The sequence below is a fragment of the Eutrigla gurnardus genome, assembly GCF_963514095.1.
Source record: "Eutrigla gurnardus genome assembly, chromosome: 5".
Taxonomy (NCBI): Eukaryota; Metazoa; Chordata; class Actinopteri; order Perciformes; family Triglidae; genus Eutrigla; species Eutrigla gurnardus.
This window is the reverse complement of record NC_139919.1, coordinates 11,777,420-11,805,399: the sequence shown is the minus strand read 5'-3', so window position 1 is coordinate 11,805,399 and position 27,980 is coordinate 11,777,420. Positions and strand designations below refer to the sequence as shown.

At 44.1% G+C, this 27,980-nt stretch overlaps 1 protein-coding gene across 1 annotated transcript in view; it reads left to right on the top strand.

Annotated features, from left to right (window-relative positions):
• The window catches only part of afg2a (AFG2 AAA ATPase homolog A), a 109,456-nt gene extending 82,427 nt beyond the window's left edge, over positions 1–27,029 (top strand). The window contains exons 16-17 of the mRNA XM_084010367.1: positions 6,193–6,357; positions 26,761–27,029. Coding sequence (XP_083866493.1) covers positions 6,193–6,357; positions 26,761–26,940 — 345 coding nt within the window. The 3' untranslated portion in view covers positions 26,941–27,029. The remainder of the gene's footprint in view (positions 1–6,192; positions 6,358–26,760) is intronic.
• The last annotated feature ends 951 nt before the right edge of the window (positions 27,030–27,980 follow it).

The window sequence follows — 27,980 nt, the reverse complement described above, 5'->3', positions numbered from 1 at the left end:
TGACATCTAATTCTGTAATGACCCTATGCTCAGCAACACCCGCCCTCTGACACACACACACACACACAACTCTGTGGCCCTGCCAGGATAAGAGTTTGACTCCTGCTGGGGCCACACATGCTAAAAATGAAAATGTGTAAATTCATGACACTGTAGGATGGAAACAAACACCAAACGTTGCATGTGTTAAAGGAAAACTTCAGGTTTATTACGGCTTAGATGTTATTTTCGCAACCATTTTCGCAATCAGTAATAATAACACTGTACTTAGTTTGTTGCTAAGATCACAGTGACGTAGCTAAACGGGTCAAGAAACACAAGCAGTCAAAAGACCATGCAGGTTTCAAACAACGCCCCAGATTAGCCAAAATGATTTGCAACGTCATTGCAGTTTATGTCTACTCAGTCAGTTTATGACAGTCTACTCCCTTGTTTTAGCAATGTGGGGTGACTACCGACAGTTCAGTTTTACATGCAAATACAGTGGTTTAGATAATCCTGCTAGGGGTTTGTCTAAAAACCGTCCCTATTCGGCATCTTTGTTGTGCAGTCACCTTCTTTCTTTTCACATCATTTAATTTGGTCTGCTTCCAACGTTTGCTTTTAAATTCTGCCAAAAGTTGGATTCACGCTTCAAAACTCATAAAAGTGGTGTTCATTTATGAAGCTTATCTTGGTGAACAAGGGTAAGTACCGGTAAGTAAGTAAGTAAGTAAGTAAGTAGCATAAAAGTGTTCTTGCCACAGAGTTTATTTTCTGCAATAATCCCAAATTCAAGGGAAAAGTGCCGTTGACTATTTGTTGAGGGAAGTATTATACTAATTTCCTGGTCTACAAAAATGTCATCCCTGCAGCACTCTATGCTCTTATATAGGGATTCCTATGATCTTGAAAATTAAATTGAAATGTATTCATTAATGTTGCTGTAAAGCCTTTTAGTTAAATGTTTTATAGTAAAAATTTCAATTAAAAGTATTAAAAGAGGAACCGCAGTTTAACGATGTTCCTCCACAACTACATGTTGTGCAACTCTCATGCTGACTGCATTTTGTAGCTTTTTTTCCAAATGGGTCGCTCTACCATGTAATGTTCTAAGAACAAATATCACCTGTTCAAATGGTTTGTACCATTTAGAAACTACAAATCTTGACTTCCTCCTTGCACTGCAGAGTATGTGGGACAGTATGGGGTTACGTACGGTGGCCTCGCCTGCCGGATGCAAGTTTGACTCAAGGGCAAAATCCAGAGTGAAAGCCTCTCATGTTTTTGACTGGTTGCCAACGCTGCTTCTCTCTCTCTCTCTCTCTCTCTCTCTCCCTACTCTGTTCCTACGCTAATCCTTTACCACATCAAAATCAGGGCTGACATAAAGCAGCTCCAGTGTCCCTCTGGACACAGCATGGCCTCATCCAAAGTTATGTCATCTTTTGAGAAAGATGTTGTGTGCAAAACTCTTCAGCAGGTAGTGTAAATCTGCTTTAGCTATATGTGGGATTTGAAGGAATTGGAAAACCAAAAATCCAGTTCTGGTCGACCATGAAATATGGTACAACTGTTTGCCTCCAAAAAGCCCCAAAAGGTCCGCACCAACAACCAACAGATTCATGTACCAGAAGCTGTTCGACAATTCAATGAACCTATACTCATATTGGACAAATCATTGCTTATAACTTCAGGTCAATGTTGTGAAGTTGAGCACAGAGATCAAAGTACAAAAAACTTTCATGAGTAATTTTTCTTGTCATGGAATATGCAGAAATAGCACATTTGAAATGTATCTTATGAAAATATATTCCCTCTGAACGATGCAAGAAACAAACCTGGATCTGTCTTCAAGTGTGTGGACAAGTCTGAAATCGTCGTTGAAATAGAGCTTCTCCCCGAAGAGAATGGGAAATCCATCAAGGCACAACATGTTCTGCCATATCCGACATTTTAGCAGCTACTTTAACTGATTTAACAGCTAATTAGACTGTCATTGAGGAATAGAAAGTAACTTTAATACCTAAGCGATTTGTTTTTTAACCTGATAATGAACAACTGTTACTGGTATTTAGTCAGTAACCTGTATTCATTTCCCAAATCTGAACTCCAGAAGTAGACCTCCCTGACCTTTCTGTGAGTGTTTGGTTCCCATCGCGCTCTCTGCATTTTTTGTTTGGTGTGTGTTCTGCATAAATCCAGGGTGGCCCATCTCCGAGCCGGTATGACTCACCGAGGCCTCTGAGGATTGCGGACTGACAGGTTAGGAAACCACATACAGCAAATGCCTTCAGGCAGGGAACAAAGTCAACTCATGTCTCCTCAGGCAAGCCACTTCTTCAGCTGGATGGCCTGTTATCATCCTGCACACTGGGAAAAAAAGCACCAACAACAAAGAGTTCTGAAAGAAAGGACTTCACCACATGTGAAGGGATGATCTTAGTCATCATGTTTCGTGTCACGGACCCAGCGTTGCCTATCATTTCTTTAGTTTGATCTGAAAGGGAGGCGAGCATCGAGGCAGATCTGATCTTGATTCAGCCGTGCCGTGTCTAAACTTCCATCTCCCAATAAGACACCTGAATTGCGGGGGCGTCCGTTTGTAAACAGTTTGTAGACGTAGCTCAGAGCAGGTCAGATTGAAGCCGGCCAAGAATGTGCTCGGCAACAACGCTCCAAGCAGAAGATTCCCAGCATTCCTTGATGGTTAGGGAGAGGCACTGGCCTTCGCAGATAGGAAGTCGTCTGTCATTAGGGGGTAATCACTTCTTGAGGAGGATCGCAATGCCTGGAATGATTACTGTTGTTATCGGCAGTGAAACTTACCACGGAGAGAGCGGATGAGGTTTATTTATTTTTTCTCTCTCCGTTTTCTCTCCGCGTGTTTTGATCAGCTTGACTGCGTAGGCCCCACTTGTTTTTCACAACTTTCTCACCATCAGACTTTGCTGTGCACTTGCCCAGATTGAGTGGCGTATAAATGCTTCAATATTGACTTAAAGCTAGTTGGTATTTCTTACCTAAGGGCATTTCTAATTACTAATGGCTCATGTGTAATGATGCCTATCATGTCAGCGGTGTAACAAGGTGGATACGATCCGTCATGCAGACAGAGTAAGAAAAAGACTGCATTTTGTTGATAGTGCTTTTCTGTCTCCCACGCCACTTATCTCTGTTTGTTTGTAGGGTTTTGGTCCTTTAGTCCTTTCAAGAGGGTTGTCTGGGTCTGTTGGTCTGGCTGGTTTTTGTCCTCTCCTTTTTTCTCCTTCCCCTTGCCCTCTGCCAGTCAAGCCAAGACTTCAGGTGGAATGATGCCGTTATGAAAAGAGCCCGTCAACGCTTGCCCCACATGCCAAGCCAAGTATTTGTCTCTCGGGGTCCCCCCTTACCTCCTCCTCTCTCTCCTCCCCTCCCCTCTCCTACCCCCACCCCCGGATCCTTGAGAACAGGAAGTGTATCTTGTTAAGTGATGGATGGGCCCCCTGCTCTTGCTGAGAGGAAAGGGGGAAAAAAACCTTTCTTTCCCTCCAGGGCAGTCAGATGAGTTTAGCAGTCTCAAAGCTGAGGGTCGGCTCTGCTTTTTGGGAGCACCTTGGAACCCTTGGAGCCTGAGCGCCTGGAAGCCACGGGCACTTCTCCATTATGTGTGTGGAGAGTACTAACGGCTGATAGTAGCAGTCGGCTTCTTTACACGAGAGGGGGAAAAATGGCCGAAGGATGTTTACCGGAATCATGCATGCTACATGTATTTGTTTATCAGCGTGCATGGGAGTGTCTGAGTGATTTAGCCGGGGGTCAGCAGGTTTGTGTTGGCGTTCAGCCGACAGATTCTTCCAGGGAGAGCAACTCAGGAAGTGTCCCTGGCACGTCCTCTGCATAGTGCAATACGCACTGCCACGACTGGCTCGACCTGCTGTGACAACCACAGACAACAATCCCCACTGCACCTGTGTCGCCACCCGCACACACACACAAACCTAGCTTGTGGGAAGAACCGTAACATCGAAATCCATTTTCACATGTTTTTTTAATAGTTGTTTTGCCATACGCATCATAACAAGTTCCCTAAGTCTCAAGCCCTTATGAGTTTAATTTAACGCTGCAGCCCTGAAACCTGCTATCCATCCATCTTCCAGCAGGCCTTTCCAACAGCCATCCTGTTCCCCGCTTTGAACCACACTGACAATATTACTCTCCATGCGTTTCATACCGATTGTTCGTCACCCACAGCCAGACCCTCTCTCCTCAAAGGGGTGGAAGAATCCAGAGACCTGAAAAACAGATCATTTCCTCTCATGATCCATTGCTCTTTTGTCAGCCATGGCTCTGTTGTGGTTACCTAAGGGTAGCTACTAATGTTTGTCTCCAGTTTCCATCCTCTCATGTTCCACACACAGGAACACAAAAAATCAACAGATAAAAGGCAGGAAAACTGTCCATCGCCCAAGCGAACGGGAATTGGTTATCTAGAGGGGAAATAAAGAAAACCATAAAACAAGACTCTTAAAATTGCATCCGGCACACTTTGCAAGCAGATGGACTTAATATGCAAAATGGCAAAACGCTGTTTGATGGTTTCTGTCATAGTACCTTGAGTAAAGCTGCAACTGGTAATGTTTTTCTCTATCATTAAGGTTGATTGTTGACCATGGAAGCAGCAGGTGACAAAACAATAGCATCACAAGGTCCAGTGGGGATGTTCAAATTCCCATTATTTCTTTCTTTGACGTACTTCCTGTCCATGATGGATTAAAAGTGTTTTCCTGATCATGGAAACGGCAGTTAGAAATGCAATCATTAATTTAACTTAATCATTATTGTTTCAACTGGCACTGTATTTTTCAGACTAATCAATTAAGCATTTAGCCCAAGTGGACATCCCTAGATTTCTTGTTGAGTCTGACCAACAGTCCAACATACCATTCATGAGGAGCAGAAAACCAGCACATTTGAGAAGCTGAAACATTTTTGCTCAAGAAATAACATAATTATAAATAAATAATAATTCCAAGTTAGTAATTCACTATAACTTTGAACTTTTCCTAAAATTCTCAACCCTTTGCAGATTGTCCTGCTTTACCAATCGAGCAAACGGGTTGATAAACTATAACTGTTCATAGACTGTGTATTTAAAAGACACAGGGAGGCTGGCAGATGTGTAATGAATGCAGAGAAGCAGGAATAGCAGTGTGATGTCTATGTAAACAAGAGTTCAAAGGCTGCTGGTCCGGTCCCTCCAACCTTCACTGATCACTCCTGACGTGACCTCCTGCATGGCTTGCGTCTGCGTGTGTCTCCTGCCTCGTCTCCGCTGGCCGGGGTTTAGCCCCGCTGTGGCCTGTCTGGCCCGAAGCCAGGGGCTCCACTGTCTTTACAACGAGGCCTCCTCGAGACTTGGGGGGGGGGGGGGGGCAACAATGAAACTGTCAGTTCCAGTTGATGTTTGTTTTTTCTGTTGATTCCTTATTCCGGGGTTGAAATTAAATGCTTATTCACGGCGAGTCAACAGCATTTTGCTATTTTCAAATCCCCGCCGCTCCCCGGCTAGCAGGCTGGTCAAACGGCTGCACGACCCAAATCAAACAATACCAAGCCATACCACAGCTCGTCACTGGCTGGCTGAGGAAACCAAACGGAGACACAGCATATTGGTCCGTCCGTCTGCCTGTCTGTGTTTGAGAGGCGCCTGCCACTTAATGACGTCTGACAAGCGAGACAGCGGCGGCTTTGGGTACTCAAGGACTGTTTTGGGGTCACAGAGATGTGATCTATAGGAAGTGGAGGGTTTATCAGATAGCGTCAACATTGTCTCCACACTGACTGCCGGCAGTGGTAAACTTCCATTTGACAGTTTGTATTTGAGGCATTCGTTTCGTGGTCTTGTCTAAAGAGGGATATGGTCAATGCAGGAGTAGAGGAAGCTCGAGTTCCTAGATCCTCCACCATAAACCATGCTCAAAGTTCAGAGCCGTAGTGTCCTGGCAGTATTTCTGTGACCATGATCATGCACAAAAGATGTGCTGGAATAAAATAATTATATTCCAGTTGAATTCAACATGTGTTACTCTCAGCGAGCCAAAGAAGATTCCACTGAAGCTCAGTATTGATGTGAAAGCCTTAACTTGAAATACTGCCGTGTGACAGTTTTTGATAAATGATGGTAAACCAGAGGCTGACAGTCTTTTTTTTTGTTTGTTTTCCATCCCACAGGCTCTGATGCGTCCAGGTCGGCTTGACCGAATCGTCTTTGTGCCTCTTCCAGATGCTCCGACCCGACAGGAGATATTTTCTCTCCAGTTCTGCAACATGCCCGTGGCCCAGAATGTGTCTCTCGATGACCTGGTGACTCGGACCAACAAGTATTCTGGAGCGGAGGTGAGTAACTTTTGCTTTGATTGATTTATAATGAGTGCAACAGGAAATCTATCTTCATCCAACTTTTGTCCTGAGAGAACCAAAAAATTACAAAATGACATCAATCACACCACTACAAAACACAAACCAATAAACGAGTATCATTTATTTCTTATCACATGCAGTCCAACCCAAGTCCCAGTTTGATCTATCTATCTAACCTTCGCCTTTGGGGAAAAACAGACTTGCACTCTTGCTTTTGTTTCAACATGTGATCTGATTGTTGAAATAATCAAAGCCATCTACTGTGGTTTTCTCTTGCCAGATTTTGAATATTATTTTTGCAACCATGCAATCAACTTTTCTTGTCAGCTCAAGCTGAAAAACCATTGTCCTATCTTACAAAAGATCAAGTTTTATAACCTAATGCATATGGCGCTGCGCACAAGGATCCAATCTGGCAACTGTGCCTTCACAAGCCTACTTCTTTATCTTTTGACTGCCGCTGACCTCCAAATAAGAAACTACATTGCAGCGAGATGTTTTCCATGATGTGTGTGTCGTGTCTGTACTGTGTCACAGAGCGCCCTCGTGATCTCTCCGCACGCTGGGAGTAATCGTACAAACACTCCTTTGTGTGACAGATTCGTCTCTGTGCATTCGTCTGCCGTGTGATTCACATTGTCGTGGGCAGAGCAACTGCTACCGTCCTCCACGACACAAATGACTAAGAAACTGTGAGGGAAAATGGCGAAATTTTCAAAAGTTTGTGTTACTGTTTGGCCAAATAATCTCATTTACCAAGGTTTAGTAGGTTTTACCCTGTGTACGTTATTTACTGCGGGATGAAATGCTCGAGGGAGTTTTCTCTACAGGGTCTGGTTCTCTCTATATCTGTCTTGTTCTTTGTCAGAGAAATCATGTTTGTCTTTGGCCTTCAACGTGACTCATAGTTCATACACCAAGCGACAGAAGAAAAGAAAAACATTCCCATAAGATGTACAGTATATCTTTCCCCCTGAATGCAAATCCCAGCTGTATATTTAGACTTCAAGGGTTATGGACATAATAGAAATGTCATGCTGGTCTTCTGACAGGCTCAGAAAACAACCATTTTTAAACGATTCCAACACTACCATTCCTTGGCAAGCTTTGAAAACACAGATTTCTTTGTTGTCCCAGTCATGCTTTCTGTGTGGCATGTTTGTGAGCGCTGCCGTGTAGAGAAGAATCTGCGATGAGTTGTTTCTTTCATTTGATTGCTTGAAATAGTGCAGGAGGAAGTGTTTGGATCTTGAAACAATTCAGCATTATCCACCAATTTTCAAAATGTTTTGTTATTTTGACATCAGAGATTTCTTTATTTGGTTTTTGTTCCATTCCAAAACGGGATCCATGTGAACTCTACCTGAACCCCACATGCATACATTCGTTTTCAAAATAAGATACCTGAGTTGAACTTTTCAGAATAAACCTTTCACTGATTCATAACTAAGGATTTTCTTTGTAACATTCATCTTAATTAAGAATCTGAACCAAAACACTGGGGATTAAGGGTTGCCTGCTCGGGCATTCTGAGATGGTCAACAGATAAACGACAGGTTAACTTGAGTCTGAGAGCCAACTGTTGTCGATGTTCCCTTGACATCTGGGCCGAAAGGACTGTACTGAAGTCCCTCCAAAAAAGTGACATGTATAAAGTCATTCAAGATAAAGTTGAGGAGAATGGATTTTTCTGCACACAGTGGATCAGTGTCGAGTCAAAGTAAAAAAAACATTGACATCTCTCTAGCCCCAAAAGATACATTTGATCCCTCGTACATGTCCCTCAGCAAATTATTATTTTTTAGATGTTCTGCTTTAATTTGTGCACTACAAGACTAAATTGAAAACAAACCAAATGTATCAATTTCACCTTGATTCGGATTAGCCAAACGAAAGATAGCTTGTGAAAGCACCCTTAAACACACATGCATGTGTGCATTCCAACCTTTCTTTCAGCAAGCTCAGAAAAACGTTTTATCAGTTCTAAAATCAAGTCTGATCAGGACAGCGAGGTGTTGAGCTGTTTCCGTCTTTTCTCTTGACATTATGATCCTCTCGAGGGCAGTCTGAGGTTATCTATAGGGCCTCCTCATATCCCTGATCCTGACTCGGCAGCCCCCACCCAAAAAGCAGCCTAAAGCAGGCGTACACCTGGAGGAGGTATGCAGTAAGAAACCAATCCCCCGCTATCAGGTGTTGTGTTTGACATCGGGCATTCTGGTGTACTGTCTCATCTGTGGAATGGAGGTTTGCAGTCACTTGCCATTGAGTTCTTGAAACCCCACAAATATTCAAAGAAATGCCACAGTGAAGCTGATAAGAGTTCATAGGTGGGGGAAAAAAAGCCGGGTCTCACCTGTGTATGGATTATATTTTACATACCAACGCTATAGATCAGATGAGATGAGATGAAACTTTAACTTTCCATGATCACTGAGGGGAAGTTTGAGTGAAACAGAGCAACACAGTACTAAAGATAATGCTGTGTTTACAAGGAAAAGAGCACCAAGGGACAAATGCAGCAAGTAAATAAACAAGTAAATGTGCAAACACACTGACTGTGATTGGTCGCATCTTTACGGGCTCATCATTTTCCTTTTTTTAACCAATTTGGATGAGAAACATTTTGGAGGATGTTACCGCCCCCCAATTCCAAAGAATGTTTGTTTGTGCAGCAAGATCATCCACTTACTGTAAATGAGATTGCACTAAATACAGTAGTTTACCACTCTAGAAAATATTGCTGGTAATGTGTTGAAAAGAAACTGCAAAGTTCAGCTGCTGATGAGTTCCTTGTTCTAAATAGTATTAATAGAAGAAGGTGCAAATAGAGTTTTGACTTATACAGTATAGTATGTATATGTATGTCTTGTGTTTCCTCCTTCAAGCTCAGGTCCTCTACCAGAGGCCTGGGAGACTGAGGATTAGCTTAGCTGTTCCTAGGACTGCGCCCTTCTCGACAGATCTCGGACGTGGTTCCTGGAATTTGCTGGAGCCACCGTCTTAGTTTGGGGGTTACAGTCTTGAGTGCTCCACTTACCACTGGAACCCATGGTGCATTTACTCTCCACATCTTTTCTAGCTCCTCTTTAAGCCCTTATTTTTTAACGCTAATTGTCCCTCCTTCTTGATATTGTTGTAGCTTAGGATAGCTACATCTATCACTATTGCTGTTGTTTGTCCACAACCACGTTGGTTAGACATCTCCAGTATATCAGTCTATATCTGGAAGTCCCAAAGGATCTTAGCTTGGTCATTCCCAAACACCTCTGGTGGTACCTACCATTTTGACCTTGGAACTTCCAACCCATACTCTGCACAGATGTTCCTGTATACTATGTCAGCCACTTGGTTATGACACTCCATGTACAATGTACCTGCCTGCATCTTACATCCTGCTAGTGTTTGGTGGACTGTCTCAGGGGCATCTTTGCACAGCCTGCACCTGGGGGTCCGATGTGGTAGACCCAAGTCTCCATTGACCCTTGTGCTCAGGGCCTGTTCTTGTGCTGCCATGATTCGTGCTGCCATGATTCGTGCCTCTGTGCTATCCTGTGCGACTTCCATCTGTCGGTGGTACATGCCTTGCAGGGGATTGTCCTTCCATGATGGTTCCCCCTCTTCCTCCTCCTCCTCATCACCGGGTTTCTGCTGTCTCATATATTCACTTAGCAGGTGATTACTTGGCCGGTAGTTGGAAGGAGTTGCTCCATTCTGGGGGTCCTTCATGATCGGGACTGTCCAGCCTTGGGTTAACCACTCTGGGTGGGTCCCATCCATCAGCAGCTGGTTCATTTGTGCTGCCAGGTGTTAATGGAATGCAGTTTGTTTCTTTAGCCAGTAGAAGTGGATTATACCAGGGCCTGGTGCTGCTCTCAGATCCACTGAGAATTGGTGTTATGTAGTGCCTCCTTCTCCCATATGCATATAGTATTGTTCAGTCTCAGCCCTGGGTGGGTCTGTTCTCATGCTATTACCCTGCCACTGGGAGTACACTGGATGGTTCTGTGGAGAACATCCTGTTTATTCTCCTCTCTAGTGTACCTCTTCAGGCGAGCTGTGAGGTTTATTTTTGCTCCAGTGCCTTTGGTATGGAGAGTTTGGTGTAATTCCTAGATACACTTTATTGCCAAAAGTATTCACTCACCCATCCAAATAATTGAAATCAGGTGTTCCAATCACTTCCATGGCCACAGGTGTATAAAAGCAAGCACCTAGGCATGCAGACAGTTTCTACAAACATTTGTGAAAGGAGCTCAGTGAATTCCAGCGTGGTACTGTGATAGGATGCCACCTTCCTCGCTCCTAAATATTCCACAGTCAACTGTCAGAGGGATTATCACAAAGTGGAAGATATTGGGAACGACAGCAACTCAGCCAAGAAGTGGTAGGCCACGTAAAATGACGGAGTGGGGTCAGCGGATGCTGATGCGCATAGTGCGCAGAGCTCACCAACTTTCAGAGTCAATCGCTACAGACCTCCAAACTTCATGTCGCCTTCAGATTAGCACAAGAACAGTGTAGAGAGCTTCATGGAATGGGTTTCCATGGCGAGCAGCTACATCCAAGCCATACATCAGTAAGTGCAATGCAAAGCGTTGGATGCATTGGTGTAAAGCATGCCGCCACTGGACTCTAGAGCAGTGGAGACGTGTTCTCTGGAGTGACGTATCGCGCTTCTCCATCTGGCAACCTGAGTCTGGATTTGGCGGTTTCCAGGAGAACAGTACTTCAGTGTGTGACCTCACAAATTTGCTTCTGGAATAAACATAAACATACTTAAACATAAACACACTCCTAAGCCTTGTGAAAAGCCTTCCAGAAGAGTTGAAGCTGTTATAGCTGCAAAGGGTGGACCAACATCATATTAAACTCTATGGATTAAGAATCGGATGTCACTTAAGTTCATATGCTAGTCAAGGCAGGTGAACGAATACTTCTGGCAATATAGTGTAGTTATTTCATAGCACCTTTCTGTAGCTCTGCTAGCTGGCTTACGTGTTGGCCACCAGCCTCCTTTTCCATGGCGGATACTGCTCCTTAAGGCTTAACGCTCCTTATGCCTTATGCTGTTCATATTATAGCCAAGCTCCTGTACTAGGTATCAGCTCATTGTTCTCATGTATGGGTAGGGATAGCATTTAGTACTGCTTTCACATCACTTTGTCCCTTGGTAATTGACAAGCATGATTACCAAGGCTTGGAGCCAAATCTGCCATCCTGGGCCCCCCTTGCGCATTGTTGCACCTTCTCAATCTCGAGTTGTGATAGCAGTTTCTCTTTGCGCACATCGGCGCACTGTGCTAGTAGTTGTTTCTTAGTTAGCTAAGATGCTGGGTTTCAAAGCAACCATCGATCCCACATCCTCTTCATATACCCCCTCTCAGTGGACCGTTCCACAATCTGTTCTCTAGTTCATGTCCATGTCGTTTTCCAGTAGCCCTTGTTCCCAGACTCGGACCTTGTTGATCTGGGCGATGTCCTGGCCGGTATGAGTCGCATATTGGTTTCACTCATGCCTGAGGTAGGCAGATAGCATCAGCAAGGTTCTTGCCTATGTGGATTTTTAGATGTGGCCAAAAACGTGGAATCAAACCAGGAATGTATGTACATATAAATATACAGTATATACACATCCTGGATATTAACACATGACTGTTGAGATAAAATATACAGTTAAGATATAATATACAGTATAACAATAATGATGTGAAAATGAGACTATCAAGTATAGGAAGATGTTATTACCATGTTAGCTTTTCTTGCCTGTAACATAATAATAATGTTTTGAGTTCATGTTGGAAAAAGGGAACTGTTAGAATCAATGCGGTTAATGCAAATAAGGATGCCAAACAATGGTCTCAAAGTAACAGTTATGATGTAACATGCAGTGTTATACATCAATATGTTTGTATAAAAGAAATATATATACTGTATGTTTTTACACTATCGTTCAGTGTCAGGATAATCTCCTGTACCACGCATCTTCAGGCAAACTTCAATACCTATTTAACTGGGAGGAATGAGTGATATTGCGTCAATGTGGACATTGAGAGGAGCTGCATGTCTCCATCTCTGTGTGACAGAGCACTGAGCCTTTATGTTTGACTTGGCATGCTAACTGTGAATGCAGTAGGCAGCTGGGTGAGCCGCAGCCGACGAGCATCGGTCAGCCGTGCGTCAAGCTCCGTGCTGCCAGGGAGCGAGCTGGATGAGGGGTGTCGTAAATCAACAGCAAGATGCTTATTGAAACTGGAGGCCACCAAGCAGTTTCAGTTTTCATACCATGAACACTGTCGACTCCGACACTCCCTCTCTTGTTCTCACCGACACTTCAATCTGTCAACTTGTCCCATGGAGGCTTTGCAGTCATGTGACAAATCTTCTGTCAACAGCGATTGCCAGTGATTTGGTTGAAATCCTCACTTCCCTAGAAACAACTTGCTTAGTTCAAATTCAGCATGCTGCATTGATCACTGTTTGAGCAATAAATCATATTAAGGTTTTACTGTATTTTTTATTGTATTTGTTGCAACCATGGCTCGTTTTCCTCTGTTAGGTCTAAACCAACCTCATTGCTTTATGGCCTGAAACTAGTCACATGAAATTGGCCATCCATCCATCCATCCATCCATCCATCCATCCATCCATCCATCCATCATCCATCCATCCATCCATCATCCATCCATCCATCCATCCATCCATCCATCCATCCAGCCATCCATCCATCCATCCATCCATCCAGCCATCATGCAACAACCAAAAGACTCAACACTAGAAAGAAGCAGCATTATGTGTGTTCAGATATAAATGCTTAGGATGAGCCAAACACAGGCTCTAGATAGGTGTGCAGTGTTACACGGTGTAATCTCTATTGTGACATGACCATGGGGACTGACAGTGAGAGTCCATTTCTGATTTTTTTGTTATTTGCACTGTATTTATTTTAAATCATTTTTTCTAGCTATTTTATATGGTATTTTGGTGAGGTTGGTGAGGATGTTTTTGGGGATATAATTGGTGACACTATTCCACCCCCTACTTCATGCTCTCACATTCACACACATTCACAAGTTGCCCGTACAATCAGCCTTATCTGTTGGTCACTGACTGATGTAAACTTGTTGGATTAAAAACCGCTGCCCTGCCCACATACTCTGTTGGTCCAGGGGTCAATCTAATCACCCGGTTTAACAGCCCACTTCTTCAACCATTGGGTCACCTCTGCCCCAACATTTTCAGGGAGTTTGTTACAATGTTTATCATTACATAGATTAGACAACTCTCCCTTTAAAACTCAATGAGGGGGGTTGATTACTCGAGTGTGTTCCTACGACACGTACATCATTGTGGAGGTGAGGCGCACTGAGCACCTCAGTGTTGGCAGTCTGACTGTCTACCTGAAGCTTTGACTTTAATTACATTCCTGAGATTTCAGACTTGTTTGAGAGGCGAGGGAGGAAGGGTCGATGGGAGTGGGGGGGGGGGGGGGGGGTCATGCAGTAGGACAGAGTTGTTGTCAGCTCGGAGCTAGACGCTTGTTAAAATCACCTGTCTTCCTATCTGCTGGAGTGACATCTGGTTTCCCAACACACGCACGCACACACACACACACACACACACACACACACACACACCTTTAACTCACACTCACAGAAAATTGCTGCCGGCTCTCCTTCCTCACCTCTGCCATCACTCTCCTAAACAGAAGCAACATTTGATACTGTAATCACAGTGTTGCCTCTAAGAGGAAGACGAGGAAGGGCTTAACCTAAAGGAAGGTGTGATGCTCCTCCACTTCTCTCTCTCTCTCTCTCTGTCTCTCTCTCTCTCTCTCTCTCTCTCTCTCTCTCTCTCTCTCTCTCTCTCTCTCTCTCTCTCTCTCTCTCTCTCTCTCTTCTATTTATGATCAAGCCCTGACAGGAAAAGACCTGGAGGATTTATTGCACCCTGTCACATGCAGTCAGTTCCAGGCCTTGTTTGTAACCTCGTTTTCGATGCAGAATCTGTGTATTTTATAAAGCAAGCTTTCGGTCAGAAACCTTTTTCAAAGCAATAGTGATGCACTGTTTTCTTTTCTTTTTTTATCTGTATACAAATTCTGGACTGAATATTCTTACTATAGTTAAAACATTTTACATTTCTGTAGAAATGAGAGCACACTTATACTAATTTAGTCAACAAAAACCTTGAACTTGAACTTATATATTGCCAACAAGTGCATGTACGCATTAACTCATTTCTTACACAGACTCTGAAGAGTTCTAAATCAGTAGCAAATTGCACATTATGTCATGATGTGCTTGTGAATCCTACTTCATGTAGTCTTTAGCTCCATAAAGATTGTGTCTATGCAGGAGCTGTAGCTGAAAAGAAAGTAAAGAAAGAGCAAAGCACTGATCCTGTAGAAGCCTTTCAGTATTGCAAACCCATTTGGTTAATGCTCCCTCTGTGGACATTGTTACGGCTCCGTGCAAATTGCACTCAGTAGGACGTCTCTTCGACTTTCCAACGTGCTGCCTTGTTAGCTTAGTCCACTCACTTGGTCAGATGGGGTTGATTAAAAGTGTAAGGCTCGATACTATAATGTAGGAATGAATCAATATGTTGTTTTTCTTAGGAGAAGTTATGTAACAAAGGATCAAAAGAGTTCAAATAGTGCATGCCAAAACAGCACGCACATGCACACACACACAGAAAACACACACACACACCTGTGTAATGTTAGTGTAATGGAGGGAGACAGGTTTTTCAAATCGGGTCTAGTGTCGTATTATTGCAGGCTGAGAGAGACAATGGGGACATCGTCTTTCCTCGCCTGTGAAATCGTTTTTTTGAAACCACATGAAAAACATTAACTGCCCCGAGCAACTCCCCCACGGTGACGTCGGTGGCAGATGTGATGCCAACGCGCAGATAAAAACTGCTCTCCTTGCCGATGGTTGAGCACATGTGCGGTTGAGGTTTTTTTCTTGTTTTTGTCGGGGATAAACAGGAAAGGAACCGAGGGACTCGAGTGGAGCGACTCTCCAAAACTCAAGCTTTAAACCGAGTCCGCCACAGACCTCCCTCGGCTGTGTGATTGGCAGGTGACCTCCAGGAGGTGAAGTGCAAAAACACCGCAGCAATGAGCATTTAGCAGATGTTGACAAGTTGTTGACAAAAGAAATCAGTACCCCCCCTACATCTACATGAACCCAGTAAGAACGCAACTGGAAGTCGCTGTATGGATCCGGAGCACGTCGAGGTGACGTCCGACCATCAGGCAATGCCAACCCCCGCCTGCCCTCCCTCCCTCCAGCCCTCACACCGTCGAAACATCCATCCCCCTGGAAGAGGAGGTGGGGGGGGGGGGGGGGGGGGGGGGGGGGGGGGGGGGGGTTGTTGAGGCATTTTAATAAAACCTCAAGCTGCATTCAGCGCTATCAGAATATCTTTGTGTTCAGTCACAGATGCCTTTGACCGACCGCGACCTCCATAGCGGTGGGTCTTTTCCCTCCAACAGGGGGGGAGCTGTTTGGTCCGAAGCCCAGGTGTCTGAGACGCTTGGCTGACAGCCATTCAAACTCACTGGCGCAATTGTTTTCTTAACTTTTTCTTTTTTTCTTTTTTCACACAAGTCTGTTCCAATGCAGGATGGACAAATCAGGCAGATCAACAGTGTGCCTTGACGTCAATGCGCCGCCTGTGATGCTTAATATCCCCCTTTCCTAGATTACTGAGCAGCTCTGCAGTTCCCTGTGAACAAAGTAGGTGTTGAGTTGGAACTTGATGAAGCGGCATTTTTATTTTTCAGTTAAAGAACATAAAAGCAGTTTTGGAATGATGATTAGGATTTTTTTTTTGTCAACCCACTCGTTTTAAAATAGCCTGGATTTGCCGAAGCTTGTTTGCAACAATTAAAAGCCATTAAAATAAATCTGCAAATGAGCTCGCACACGCACCATGAAGACACACGCAGTGCGAAGCCTCCCTCACAGGAAGACAAATGGTTTCCTCTTAACACCTGTTGTGGTTGCGGCTGTTCCTTCTCTGGCTCCGCGCGTCGTTTCTCTGATTTATGACATGGTATTTGTTGTTGCAAAGATTTTTATCACCAAGGACACAGGGCGCAGGAGAAGTGCATCAACACAGCGTGTTGCTGTTTGAACAACAGCGACATTACACAACGCACGCGGCCGATGTACGCCATCAATCCCGGGCTTTCTATGAAAAGAGAACGATCTCTAATCATCATCGAATAAACATGTCAGCTTTGGTGGAATGCGTGTCGGACGGTGTCTGAACTTGGCAGTGAGTTTCCAAAATATGGTAACCTCTAGTCTGTGTGTGTGTGTGTGTGTGTGTGTGTGTGTGTGTGTGTGTGTGTTTTATTTTCAATGTGGCTGACCACAGAAGCGGTCACGCCGTCACTCACAAAAACACAGTCGACATGGAAAAACAGCTTGACAAAGGCAGCGAGGGGGGAAAAAAAGCCATTCACACCTCCGTAACTCTGCGTGACTGTGAAACACCTCGCCTCACTTCCTCTCCAGCTCGCCTTTTGCCTCATGTCATTGTGAATGCGTTGCTCTCAGTTGACACTGCAGGTTAAATAAAGGTTAAAAAAGAAAACATTTCCCCCCGCATGGCTTCAGCCAGCGTGGCTGCCGCTGTGGCTTGCAAAAGGCCGGCGAGGGCCCGAAATGGAAATGCCTCTGATCGGCCCCAATTTTACATTTTATATATAAATCCTTCGCTGTGGTTTATGTGCGAGTACATGGTGAGCACAAATTGAATTTTTCCTGGGAAATATGAGCCCTCAAGCGTACTAGTGGTTCTGTTTCTCTTGGCCGGGAGGGAAGACAGAATGTGGGTAGAAAAAGCCAAAGAAGTGACAAATGGAACAAGAAAGGAAGAGTGGAAAGGTAGGAAAGGACAGAGGAAGTGAGAGGGAAGATGGATGCCAAAGTGTGAAAGGAGATGCGATCTGAAAGGAGCTTACAGTGGAGTGTGGAGCGGAGGGAAATACAGAGGCCACGCCAGTCATATGATATAAAAGGGAATTTCTAAGTAGTATGTGTATATTATGTTACACATGTTTAATAAGGTGTGTATTTATTACATATTGCAGTATGAGATGTGTTTTATTCCATTTAAATTAAAGTGCGACAGCTGAAAAGCAGCATAAGTCACTCTTACGTGTGAACAGTCGACGTGTGTGTTCAGGTAAACTGTATCTTAATATATGAACATGTACGGACGATGGAGCCAACAGGAAACAGAGCATTTCAGTGGAGCACATCACACAGGTGGAGTTTTACCTACCTTGACATTACCACGCACACACACACACACACACACACACACACACACACACACACAGAGCTGAGTCTCCAGGTCACTTCAGCGTGGGTGTGTTTGGTAAATATGCCATCCCTGCCTTCCCCAAGTCCAGGGAGAATGTCGAGCTTTCATTCGTCTGATTAAGGGGCGAGGACAAATATGCCCTTAAAGGCAAGGCCCAGCTATACCCCCCTACCCCCACCCTCACCCCCACCCACCCACAGACAACCTTAACACTGTGTAGCCCCAACACAGGTGCTATCCCACATAGGTCTTTCCAAAACACAAGGTGGGTAGGGGCCTGAGACGATAACACCCCAGTGCCTGACATGGAAGCTTTTTGGTAGCTTTTGTAGGAGGTTTCCATCCGAAACCGACCCCCCTGTCGTATTATCGGTGAGTCACAGACATTTCCTGCGTGGCAAGAAAGCACGTCTCAGATAGATGTCGCGCTGCCATGAGCCTTAATCAGTCAAGACTGAGAATTTAAAGGAACATTTTAGCTGTTATATCACGGGGCTGCTCGTACGCGAGCTTACAAAGAGTTTCTGTCTGCTGGAATACGTGTGTGTAATATCTCCACCCGTCTCTATTGTCTCAGCTGGAACATATGGCGAGGAAAAGCCCACACCATCACACTTTCATCATCACAGTTTCTATGGAATCTGAATTCCTCTACTGAGAGTACAAGCATGTGCACGTTCATCCACACACACACACACACACACACACTGCTATTTATGGTCATGTGCCATGTTTCCGTTCTCCCCCTTTCCCCTCACGTGACTCTCCTCCCTCCATGCTTAACCTCACCTCCCTCTCTTTAACCCCCCCACCCCCACCCCCTCTCTCTCTCGCCTTGTAATCTTAAATAGGTTTCGCATGGAGCTGTGGTCAGGCCTTGTTTCTCATGGCGGAGGCATGTCACTGCAGACACTTCCTCTTTGCCTCTTCGAAGGATGGAACATTTTATTTCTGGTCGAGAGTTTGGGCTCCACACCCCCAACGTCGTTTGATTTATATATTATTTCATTTCCTCTCCGAAAATTGGATGCATGGCTCGTAACAGTGGCGATACTGTGGTGCGGTCGGGGCGATTTTACGGGAGGGAGTTTATATTTTTTAATTGTGTAAGAGCACCTCTTAGAGCCAATATAATCTTTGGGATTGGAGGTCAGCTAGCAAACAATTTAAGTATGGGATTCTGTGATTTGCCTCCCTGTGTTCTGGAGTCTATAACGTTGGATGGATGGATGGATGGATGGATGGATGGATGGATGGATGGATAGAATGGGCTATTTATCTTAAACATATTAGCCTGTTCCTGTTTTGTTTTTGCTGAGATTTTACACACAGACCTGATTTATGGTTAAAATGTCAGCAATATCAGTTGCTGTTTTTTCCATTAACCTCTGTGTGGTCCTGGAAGTGCAGTGTGTTGCATATGAGCGTGTTCGCACATGTGCATCATGAACCGAGCAAGTGCAGTGTGTGTGTGTGTGTGTGTGTGTGTGTGTGTGTGTGTGTGTGTGTGTGTGTGTGTGTGTGTGTGGAGGTGCACTGTAGAGTATGTGTGCAGGACTTGTGATGGAGGAGAGGTTTTGTGGGAGGTGGGGAGGGAGAGTTGGGTGGAGGGGAGGGGGCTCGCTCCTGTAAATGTGGCCGTTTGTGTGTGATGGGAGGGGGTGAGGGAGGAGGGGAGTACTGGATGTAGCCTGCTGTAGACACAAGGGCGGATTGATAGTAAACACACACTCCGGGTCTAGTGGATCTGCTGCCGGTAGCCCGGCTAACAAGCCCTTCATTAAGGCCGTCTGATACACTCACTGAGCGCCTTTGTTGAAGTAGGAAGCGAAAAGTACACCAGACAGATTTGACCCGAGAACGTTGGTATGCGCTGCCAGCAGTCGCAAGCCTTTTTCTTTTTTTTTTTCTTCTTCACCCCCTCCACCTTTCGAGAAGAGTTTATTTTCGTCATGCTGAACAGGTTGTCTCATGGCACGCGCCACTTCTCACTTCCTCCAGGGAAATACTGCAGGGAAAAATATAGATTTGCACACATAATTTACTGCGAATGTGTAGGAGGCATGTACGTTTGTTGAAGTGCATGTTTGTGTGTTTGTGGTATGAATATAGTCCACAGATATGGAATGCTGTTGCAAATCTTTGCTTTATTTCTTATATATTTTCAATTATTCTGACACATTAATTCTATTTTTCCCGTTTTCATGCTGCACATGTATCTTTTTATTATTATTATTATATTCTTATATTTTTTCATGACCTCCAAATGGCTGCTATTTTGAACTCCCATGTAGATGTTGATACTTTGTACGTTCTCGTGCTAAAAAGTGTGAGGTGTGTTTGTGTAACCCCCCACTTTGCTATGTTCTTATTTATATTCTGTTATTCTTCGCTGTATCTCGTTACCGTTTGCTGCTACGACGGCCTAATTCCCTCTCGGAGGGGTCATTAAAGTTTGGTGTTGTCTTATCTTACAAGGACAACAGGACCTCAGATACAGGGCTGGATGTGCTGCACTATATCATTCGGAGTATGCATCCAACGTGGTATCGCTTTGTGTGCATTCAAGCAGCATGATGTAGGGTGTAGTTGTGGCTTCAGAGGAAAGTGCAGGGCAGTGACCACTAGAGCATAAAGGCTGCTGTTGTATCCAGGGTGACGTGTTGTGGCACCCTAATGGCTGGAAGCACGGGAGGCGAGCGAGGGCCTGCAGCCCTGAGCAAGAGGAGCCCTGCACGTGCCCGTCCTAATGTCATAGCCCCGTTACAGGACCTCTGCCTTGTTTTATCACCATACTAGAAATCAAAGTCAGATACGAATACAGAACACTGTTACAGCTTTCTAAAGAAGCATGGCTTTACTGATAAATCATAAAAAATCTGTATTAAGGCCATTTATAGTCACTTTTGTATCAGAAATCTATATTGATAGCTTATTAGAAAGCTAAACCCATTGCCCTTTATCAATTATTTACTAAGAATTGCCTTGATGGCTTATAATAGAAATTGAAATGTCAAGTCTGCAGTTAATAATCCACTAATAAATACCCATGTGCTTCTCACTTTCTAATCAGCCATAAAGCTTACCATTAAATATTATGTAAATGATTAATAAAGGTTATTGGGTCCAGCTGTCTAATAATTCATCCATTTTGTAGCTTCAAGTGTATATAAAACCCATTGATAATGACAGGTTTCTCACTTCCTAATAACACGTTAGCAGATATCAGGAAGTGATGGAGGAGTCATGAATGGCAGTAATGTCATGTCCTGATGCCCTGCATTACCAATACATACATTATTGATAAGGAATTTATGAAGCCTTTAGTTACAACGTTGAAACACTTTAACCCTCCAAGAACCTCGACATGAGAGGCTGTAGCAGGATTCATTCTTCATGTTGACAATGAAACACTTTTTAAGGAACAGATGAGCTCGCCATCCAATCATCAAACAATACAATTCTTGCAGAAATCTCCAAAATGTCAAAGGTTTGAGACACTAAATCACAGCATGGCTTCTTCTGTGGTGTTCCTCAGGGTCTTGGTGTCTTAATGTGGTATTTTGGAGGGATATTTGTGTCATTAATGGCATCAGCCCAAACAACAAGTTAGTGAGCATGATGGTCATCGTATACCTCAATCATAATGTTCTAAAACCATTTACACTTTCACAATTAATGTTAGTCAATTCAATAATTCCTTAATTGATTCATTTTGATTCATAACTACAACAACTTGACACACTGCTGAGCTCCACCTCTAAGTGGTGTCTACTGTTGACCTGATATCTCCCCTCCACTTTCCCATTCTCTTTACTGAAACAGTATAGAACATAAATCAGTAGTTTCCATGTTGGTTGGAGTCCATGTTTCTTCCCTTCCAGTGGAATCGTTCCATATTTCTGTCCATTTAATCCAACACCTCACTGAAGCAGGATCCAGGTCCTGATGGACTATATGATTCTTCTATATGATAGCGCTTTGACGTCTGTTGTACTTCTTCTTCTCCTACTCCCGCCCATTCCACTCGGCACATGTCTGCCCCCCGAAGGTGAATTTGGAAATGAAAATAGTATTTTCGGGAAAAAAATGTAATTTCATAATGAGTTCTACATAGGATCGCTTTCTGCCCGTCTGTGTCGCTCCTTCCTTCTTTCCGGAGAGACGAACCTTAAGCCCGCTTGAAGATCAAAAGCAGATCTGGATGACTTTTCCCTCTCCCCATGCAATGACCACCAGTCATTATGGTGGTCTGTCTCCCTCCCTCTCACCACATGCATTTCACTCTTATTGACAGCACTTCTGAAGAGTAATCGTTTTCAGCACGACTTCTACATGTCCTCGCATACATTTTAGTGTTTAATAATATGTGTGTGCATTTTGTGCATGCGAGTCTTGGTTTTCAGGGGGATTTGAGAACCACCAGGGGAAACTTGTCATTAGAGGAATATGTGGAAACAAGGATGTGGTGGGCACTCCAATTGGGTATCTATCACATTTCCAGCGACCCATTTAAAAGCTCTGCGGTTCCAGAGGCTGACATTTTATTAAGGTGGAATGACTGACACAAGGATTCCGGACATTTCTGCTGGTGGTGGAGGAAGCAGCTTAAAGTTTTATGCTTCTGGTCAGGACAAGGGGTGATGAAATGAATATTATACTTTAGTAGCTTTATATTATACTATTATGCTTCGTATTTACCCAATATAAGGCTTATGTGCCTTCATGTTTTTGCTGCTCCTGCTACTTCTGTCTACTCCATAGGAACTTGAAGTACAAAAACCTTTCTTTAACGTTGGCATTATTTGTCAGCGTGTTAGAAAGAAACCAACATCAGCCATGGTTTATTTTTATGCACATTTTTAACTGTTGCATTAGGAAAAAAAAGTTCCTCAATTGCACAAAAAATTGTGTTTACGCTAGCTTGAGGTGGTTTTTTGTTGAGTTGATGCTCTAAATGGGACATGGAAATGTCTTTGCCGAATCTAATTCTGCCAATAGCGAACATTTAATTCAACAACAATTAAAATGTTTCCATCTGGAACAAATTCCTGATCTCTCTTTGATCGGCCAAGGCGACTTGTTGGTCGTATGTGGTTCGACTTCTTCTTCTGTTGTGTTTACTGGCGTAGTATAGCCATGTGGAGAGCGTAGTCTATACCGCCAAAAAAACTACGCAGCCTAGTTTATTTGCTCCAAACCAGTTGATGGAAATGCTCCGAAATTGCATTTCAAAGGTTTGCTTAAAACTTGGTTGGGAATTCAAAGGGAACGCAGCTATTGGCCGTAATGAAATGGGTGAGGAACACGGGTCTCCTGTGTCAAAGTTAGAGTCAAGAGTCACTAGAGGTCTTTGTCAGTTAAGCATAAACTGATTTTAGCCATAATCACAAATGACTGATTCTGTCATTTTCATAAATAATTGCCCCCCAAAAAAGATGCAGCAGACTCCTATAAAATTGGACGTCGCACAGAGAACGTTCGCATCATCACCAAACATCCACTGAACAAAAAGAGAATGACTGGTGGAATATTTCGGAGCGAGTCACAGGCATTACTGTTTAACCCGATGCATTCGCAGTGGAGGCTCACTGTACAAACTGCTTTTGCTTCGTCATCAAAACCTCTCTCTTTGAGTCACTATCTTTCGGGTCATCTTGAGTCAGCAGCTTTTTAGCCCGTCTCCAAACTGAGAGGCTCTTGATGATTGCTTTTTTTTTTTCTCTCTTCGTTGTTGTTTGCTTTGCCTGTACGACTGGCTACGTGCCACCTCCAGGAACTCTTAGCTCGCCCACATCACCAGAGAGCAGCCGCTGCAATGCATCAGCGTAGCCCTCGCCATATATTTAAGTGATTGCTGACATAATTTATGAAGGGAATGAAAAATAATGTCTGCATTGCAATAAAAATTATTTAAAAAAAAGAGAGATCTATAATTTATTTGGCCTGCCACAAGTCAGCACTCTTGGCCACCGACGCCCCCACCCCCCCCCCCCACCCCCCCACCACCACCACACACACACACACACACACACACACACACACACATCTTTCTTCTGTGCATTTGCAGTTTTCTCCTTCCTCCTCGTTTTCCCTCTCAGGAGCGCGGGGGGCCATCTTTAAGGGGTTGCTTTTTTGGGGGGGTGGGGTGTGGGGCAGGGGTATCAAGGTGGTGCCGGAGGGGGGTCGGCGCTGGTCTTTTGGCTCCGGTCTAGGAATGCCTTCACGTTTACAAACAAACTGGCTCTTTCGCTTGCCCTGTTTGCCTTTGTGGCTTTTATTTTTTTTCAAGGCCTGTACGGGCAAACACACAGCGGGAAACACTGGCTTGTTGATCGCCTTCACAGACCAGCTCATAAACCCAGCGACCATGAATGTGGGGGCCTGTGTGTGTGTGTGTGTGTGTGTGGTTCAGAGCAGCTCCGGACACACCCCCCACCCCTTTTTTTTTTATTAAAACCGAGGGGTGTTGTGGAAGTAAACAACCAAATAATTATTAAATGCTGAGTCATGACATTGAAGCGCGGGGAGGCTAACATGTCTCAACCTTTCAACGTAAATAAGAAATTAGAGTTTGATTGTGCTGCAACGTTTGTCTGTTCCTGTTTACGGGTGTTGCTTGGAAACAACACTCAATCACATTGTTCAACATGTGGCACCTCTCTCTCGCCGACTGCTCTCCTTGCTCGCTCGCCCTCATTCCGTTTGTAAACAGAGAACAAGGATGCATGGCCTCATTGTTTTGCATCATTATTACTGACAGGCCTTAATGACTTGAATGATGGGAAACCCTCATACAAAATTACCCTGGCGCTGTGTGTTTACCCTGCCTAAATCATGTTGCTCGTTGGCTTGAAACAGAAGAAGGGTTGGGGGGGTGGGGGGTGGGGGGGCTCATATCCTGACATCTGCAAAGCACCTGTCCTGTGCTGTGCATGCTAGCGGGTCAGAGCACATTCAAACGGTTATCTCCCCTCATTCTGCTCTCTGGCCTTGAAGAACACCATGACCGTCATGTGCTTTAACACTTGACAACCTTTTCCTGTCTCCACCAGCTCTGTGCATCGCATCTTTCCGTTCATTCCTTCAACGTGGTGATTTATGAGCTTGACTTTAATGTTGTGCATTTTACTGCATAGTGAAGAATATTACAATACTCCAAGTACTTGTTTCCAATACAGATATTCCAGCTGAATATGCTTTTATTGATTATTATGCCTATTATTTTATTTTTAAATAAAGGAGCAATTCCACGTCCAAATGGCTTTATTTAAATGGGTGTAATATCCAGTATTATTCATAAAGGCATTCATAATACGTTGTATTGTTGTGAATTGAAATATAATATATGGAAAATATGAATGTATTATTAGCCTGTGAAATGTATCCTGATTTAGCAGGGGGTTGACCTTTTATCTCCGGTTTACATTCCCTTCATTAAGTCATTCTTTTCTGCTTTGTGTGTAAGAGAGTGAACGTTCTTTGTTGAACGTTCTTTGTTAAACCATACCGCTAAATAAATAAAGTCTAATGATTCGTAGTTATGAAAGTTCTGATCAGGCAGGTTTCAGCGGGGTTTAAATATGAATAGCTATTCATATTTGTTTAAATATGAATAGCTATTTATAGCCTGTCTGGCCTACAATGCACGAGGAGTAACTCTCCACTACTTGTAAACTATCAGGGCGGCAAACTCATCAAAAAATATGCAATAATTAAGATCAGTGTGTATGATAGAACCGTGCCAGAGGCCAACAAATTGAGCTGTTTCAGCCAAAATGTTACATGCCCCCACTGCTACTTTTTCCCGCTGGCTTGCTCCTCATTATCCCCGTGGAAAGGCCTGCAGGCTGAGCCCCCCTAAAGGTCTGAGCCCCCCTAAAGGTCTGAGCCCCCCTACAGGTCTGAGCCCCCCTAAAGGTCTGATCCTTGGATCGCCCCTGGTCCATTCACCATCAGCTTGCATGTCACGCAGTGCAGCAGCAGAGGGAAGAGCGGCGACCAGAGCCGCTTCGGTCCACTGAACAATTTCAGTGGAGCCACATTGCTCTACATGCATGCTTTCACTGTTCAATATTCCACGGCTCCGCCGCATCACATGACCGCCTGTCCCACTACCCTCCCGGCGGACGTTATCAGAGGTTGTTGCAGGCGAATAGTTTCCTGCGCGGCTTTCGTTGGAGGGAGCTGCGTGAGCTGCCTCGGCTCAGAACAAAGCCGTGCTTCTAGAAAGAGAGGAGGGTGGCACTGCTGGGAAAGGTGCCTGGCCTTCATCAGCCGTAGCCACCGATTCGGAAGTGAGTCACTGCTCTGCCGTGTGCAGAATCTCTCCCAAAGGTCAGCCACACTGCCTGCAGCACTCCTCTGTGACAGCCGTTGCATAATTCCATCAGTGCTGCTGGAGAGGCTACAGCAGAAGTACAGCTTTCATTGAAGTAAACCCTGTTAGCTCAATTAAATCTCAAAGGGCAGAACCCTGTTTTCTACCTTTGCTACATGGCAGTAACAGTATAATGCAGTCTAGTTGATTATTTGTCTTTTCATTCAAATTCATTGTTCGTTTGTGAGTTAGCTCATGTTCTTTGGACATCTAATCAGGTTATATGTTTGTCTCCAGGACCTCCAATTAAATTTCCACTTGCTCTTTTCCAAAATGGATTAAAAGTTTCAGTTTGTTTCTTGTCCGCTCCTTCCAACCTGTAGACTGATTTCAGGGTTGCATGACGACGACTCTTGTTGCACCTATTTTTACATGACTCATCTGAAACTATTCTAAAATTCCAATAATTACATGCTGCGCTAAAGTCATCTCGCTGGTCTGTTTAGTACAGAGACACGGTTAGATTTGTGTTTGGTTTTGATGTTTGAAGGCAGATGACTGAAGTGTCGTGGCAGCACAGTAACACATCTCCCCTCCACAGCCTGCGGGGGAAGTCGATCAGCCTCTAACTGTGCTCATGTGACTCGATGCTGTTCTAGATGGAGCGCTCTGCCTGACAGTGGAATATCTGTGTCTGTTTCCTGTCCCAGATAACGGCAGTATGCAGAGAGGCCGCCCTCCTGGCCCTACAAGAGGACATCAAAGCTCAGCACGTCGAGGCCAGACACTTTGAAAGTGCCCTGAACACTGTGAAGCCCCGGATCCCCGACTCTCTCATCCAGTCGTATATCAGCTATCAGCAGCAGCACAGCGGCCTGTGCTTCTTCTGACCACGCTGCTGCGGACTAAACCAAGCAGCTACTTTTAAAAGAAAAGGCTTTCAACTGCCCCGGTCTGCTGTTATGCCAAATAAAAAAAGTCCCCAAAGTGTGTGTGGAAATCTTTTGTATTATTATTATTATTATTATTATTATTATTATTATTATTATTATTATTATTATTATCATTATTATTATTATTGTAGGTTTACACACTACCTGTTTGTTAGCTCAGCTCAGAAAAATGAGCTTAAGTGTCATTTTTCAGCATATGAATAATTTATTACACGCATTAAATGTGTATAACAGATACAGCAAGAAGTAATAAGCTCATAAACGCTGATATTTAGAAGAGTGTAATGCAGAGTTCGCAGCAGAATTATACTGCACAAAAAATTCTGTAAAAATACACAAACTTTTGAATTATGTCAGATTAATTATCTTTTTTTTTTTTTACACATTTTAGCTGGGACCAGGTTTTGAGTGTTTTCCCAAAACTGTAGTCCACAACAAAATGTTTTTGTTCTGTTAGTTTATTATTTGTATCTTTTCAGAACAAAAACATTTAGAAATGTTAACATTAAATACACTAATGCCCATATTTGACAAGATTGCAATAAAGTTGCTAAACCGTTTTGAGAGCATGGCCCCCCTAATCAGCCTCCATGTGCCCCCCCCCCCCCCTTCACTAACATACACGGAATTAAATAGTGGGATTAGACTTTATCTGGGGACCTTCTGGACCCCCTTCAATAATCCCGGATGGTTCTTAAAAACCCGGTTTGGGGAGCTGCTGCAGCCACGGCTGGTACATTCATCACATCCATCCGTGGAAAATCAGCTAATTGCTGTAATCGTGAGATTTCCGTCCGCACTTCCGACCACTAAGAGCAGGGATCCAGGCGGCCATCTGTCGGTCTACCAGGGTTTGCTTTATCACCAAGAAGCTGCATTTTACCATCCAGCCTTTAAAACTGCCGTGTGAGGCGTCGTTCCTGCGCCACACAGTCGCTTTAACAGTCCGCTGACTCCGTTTCAAGCATTTGCTGACC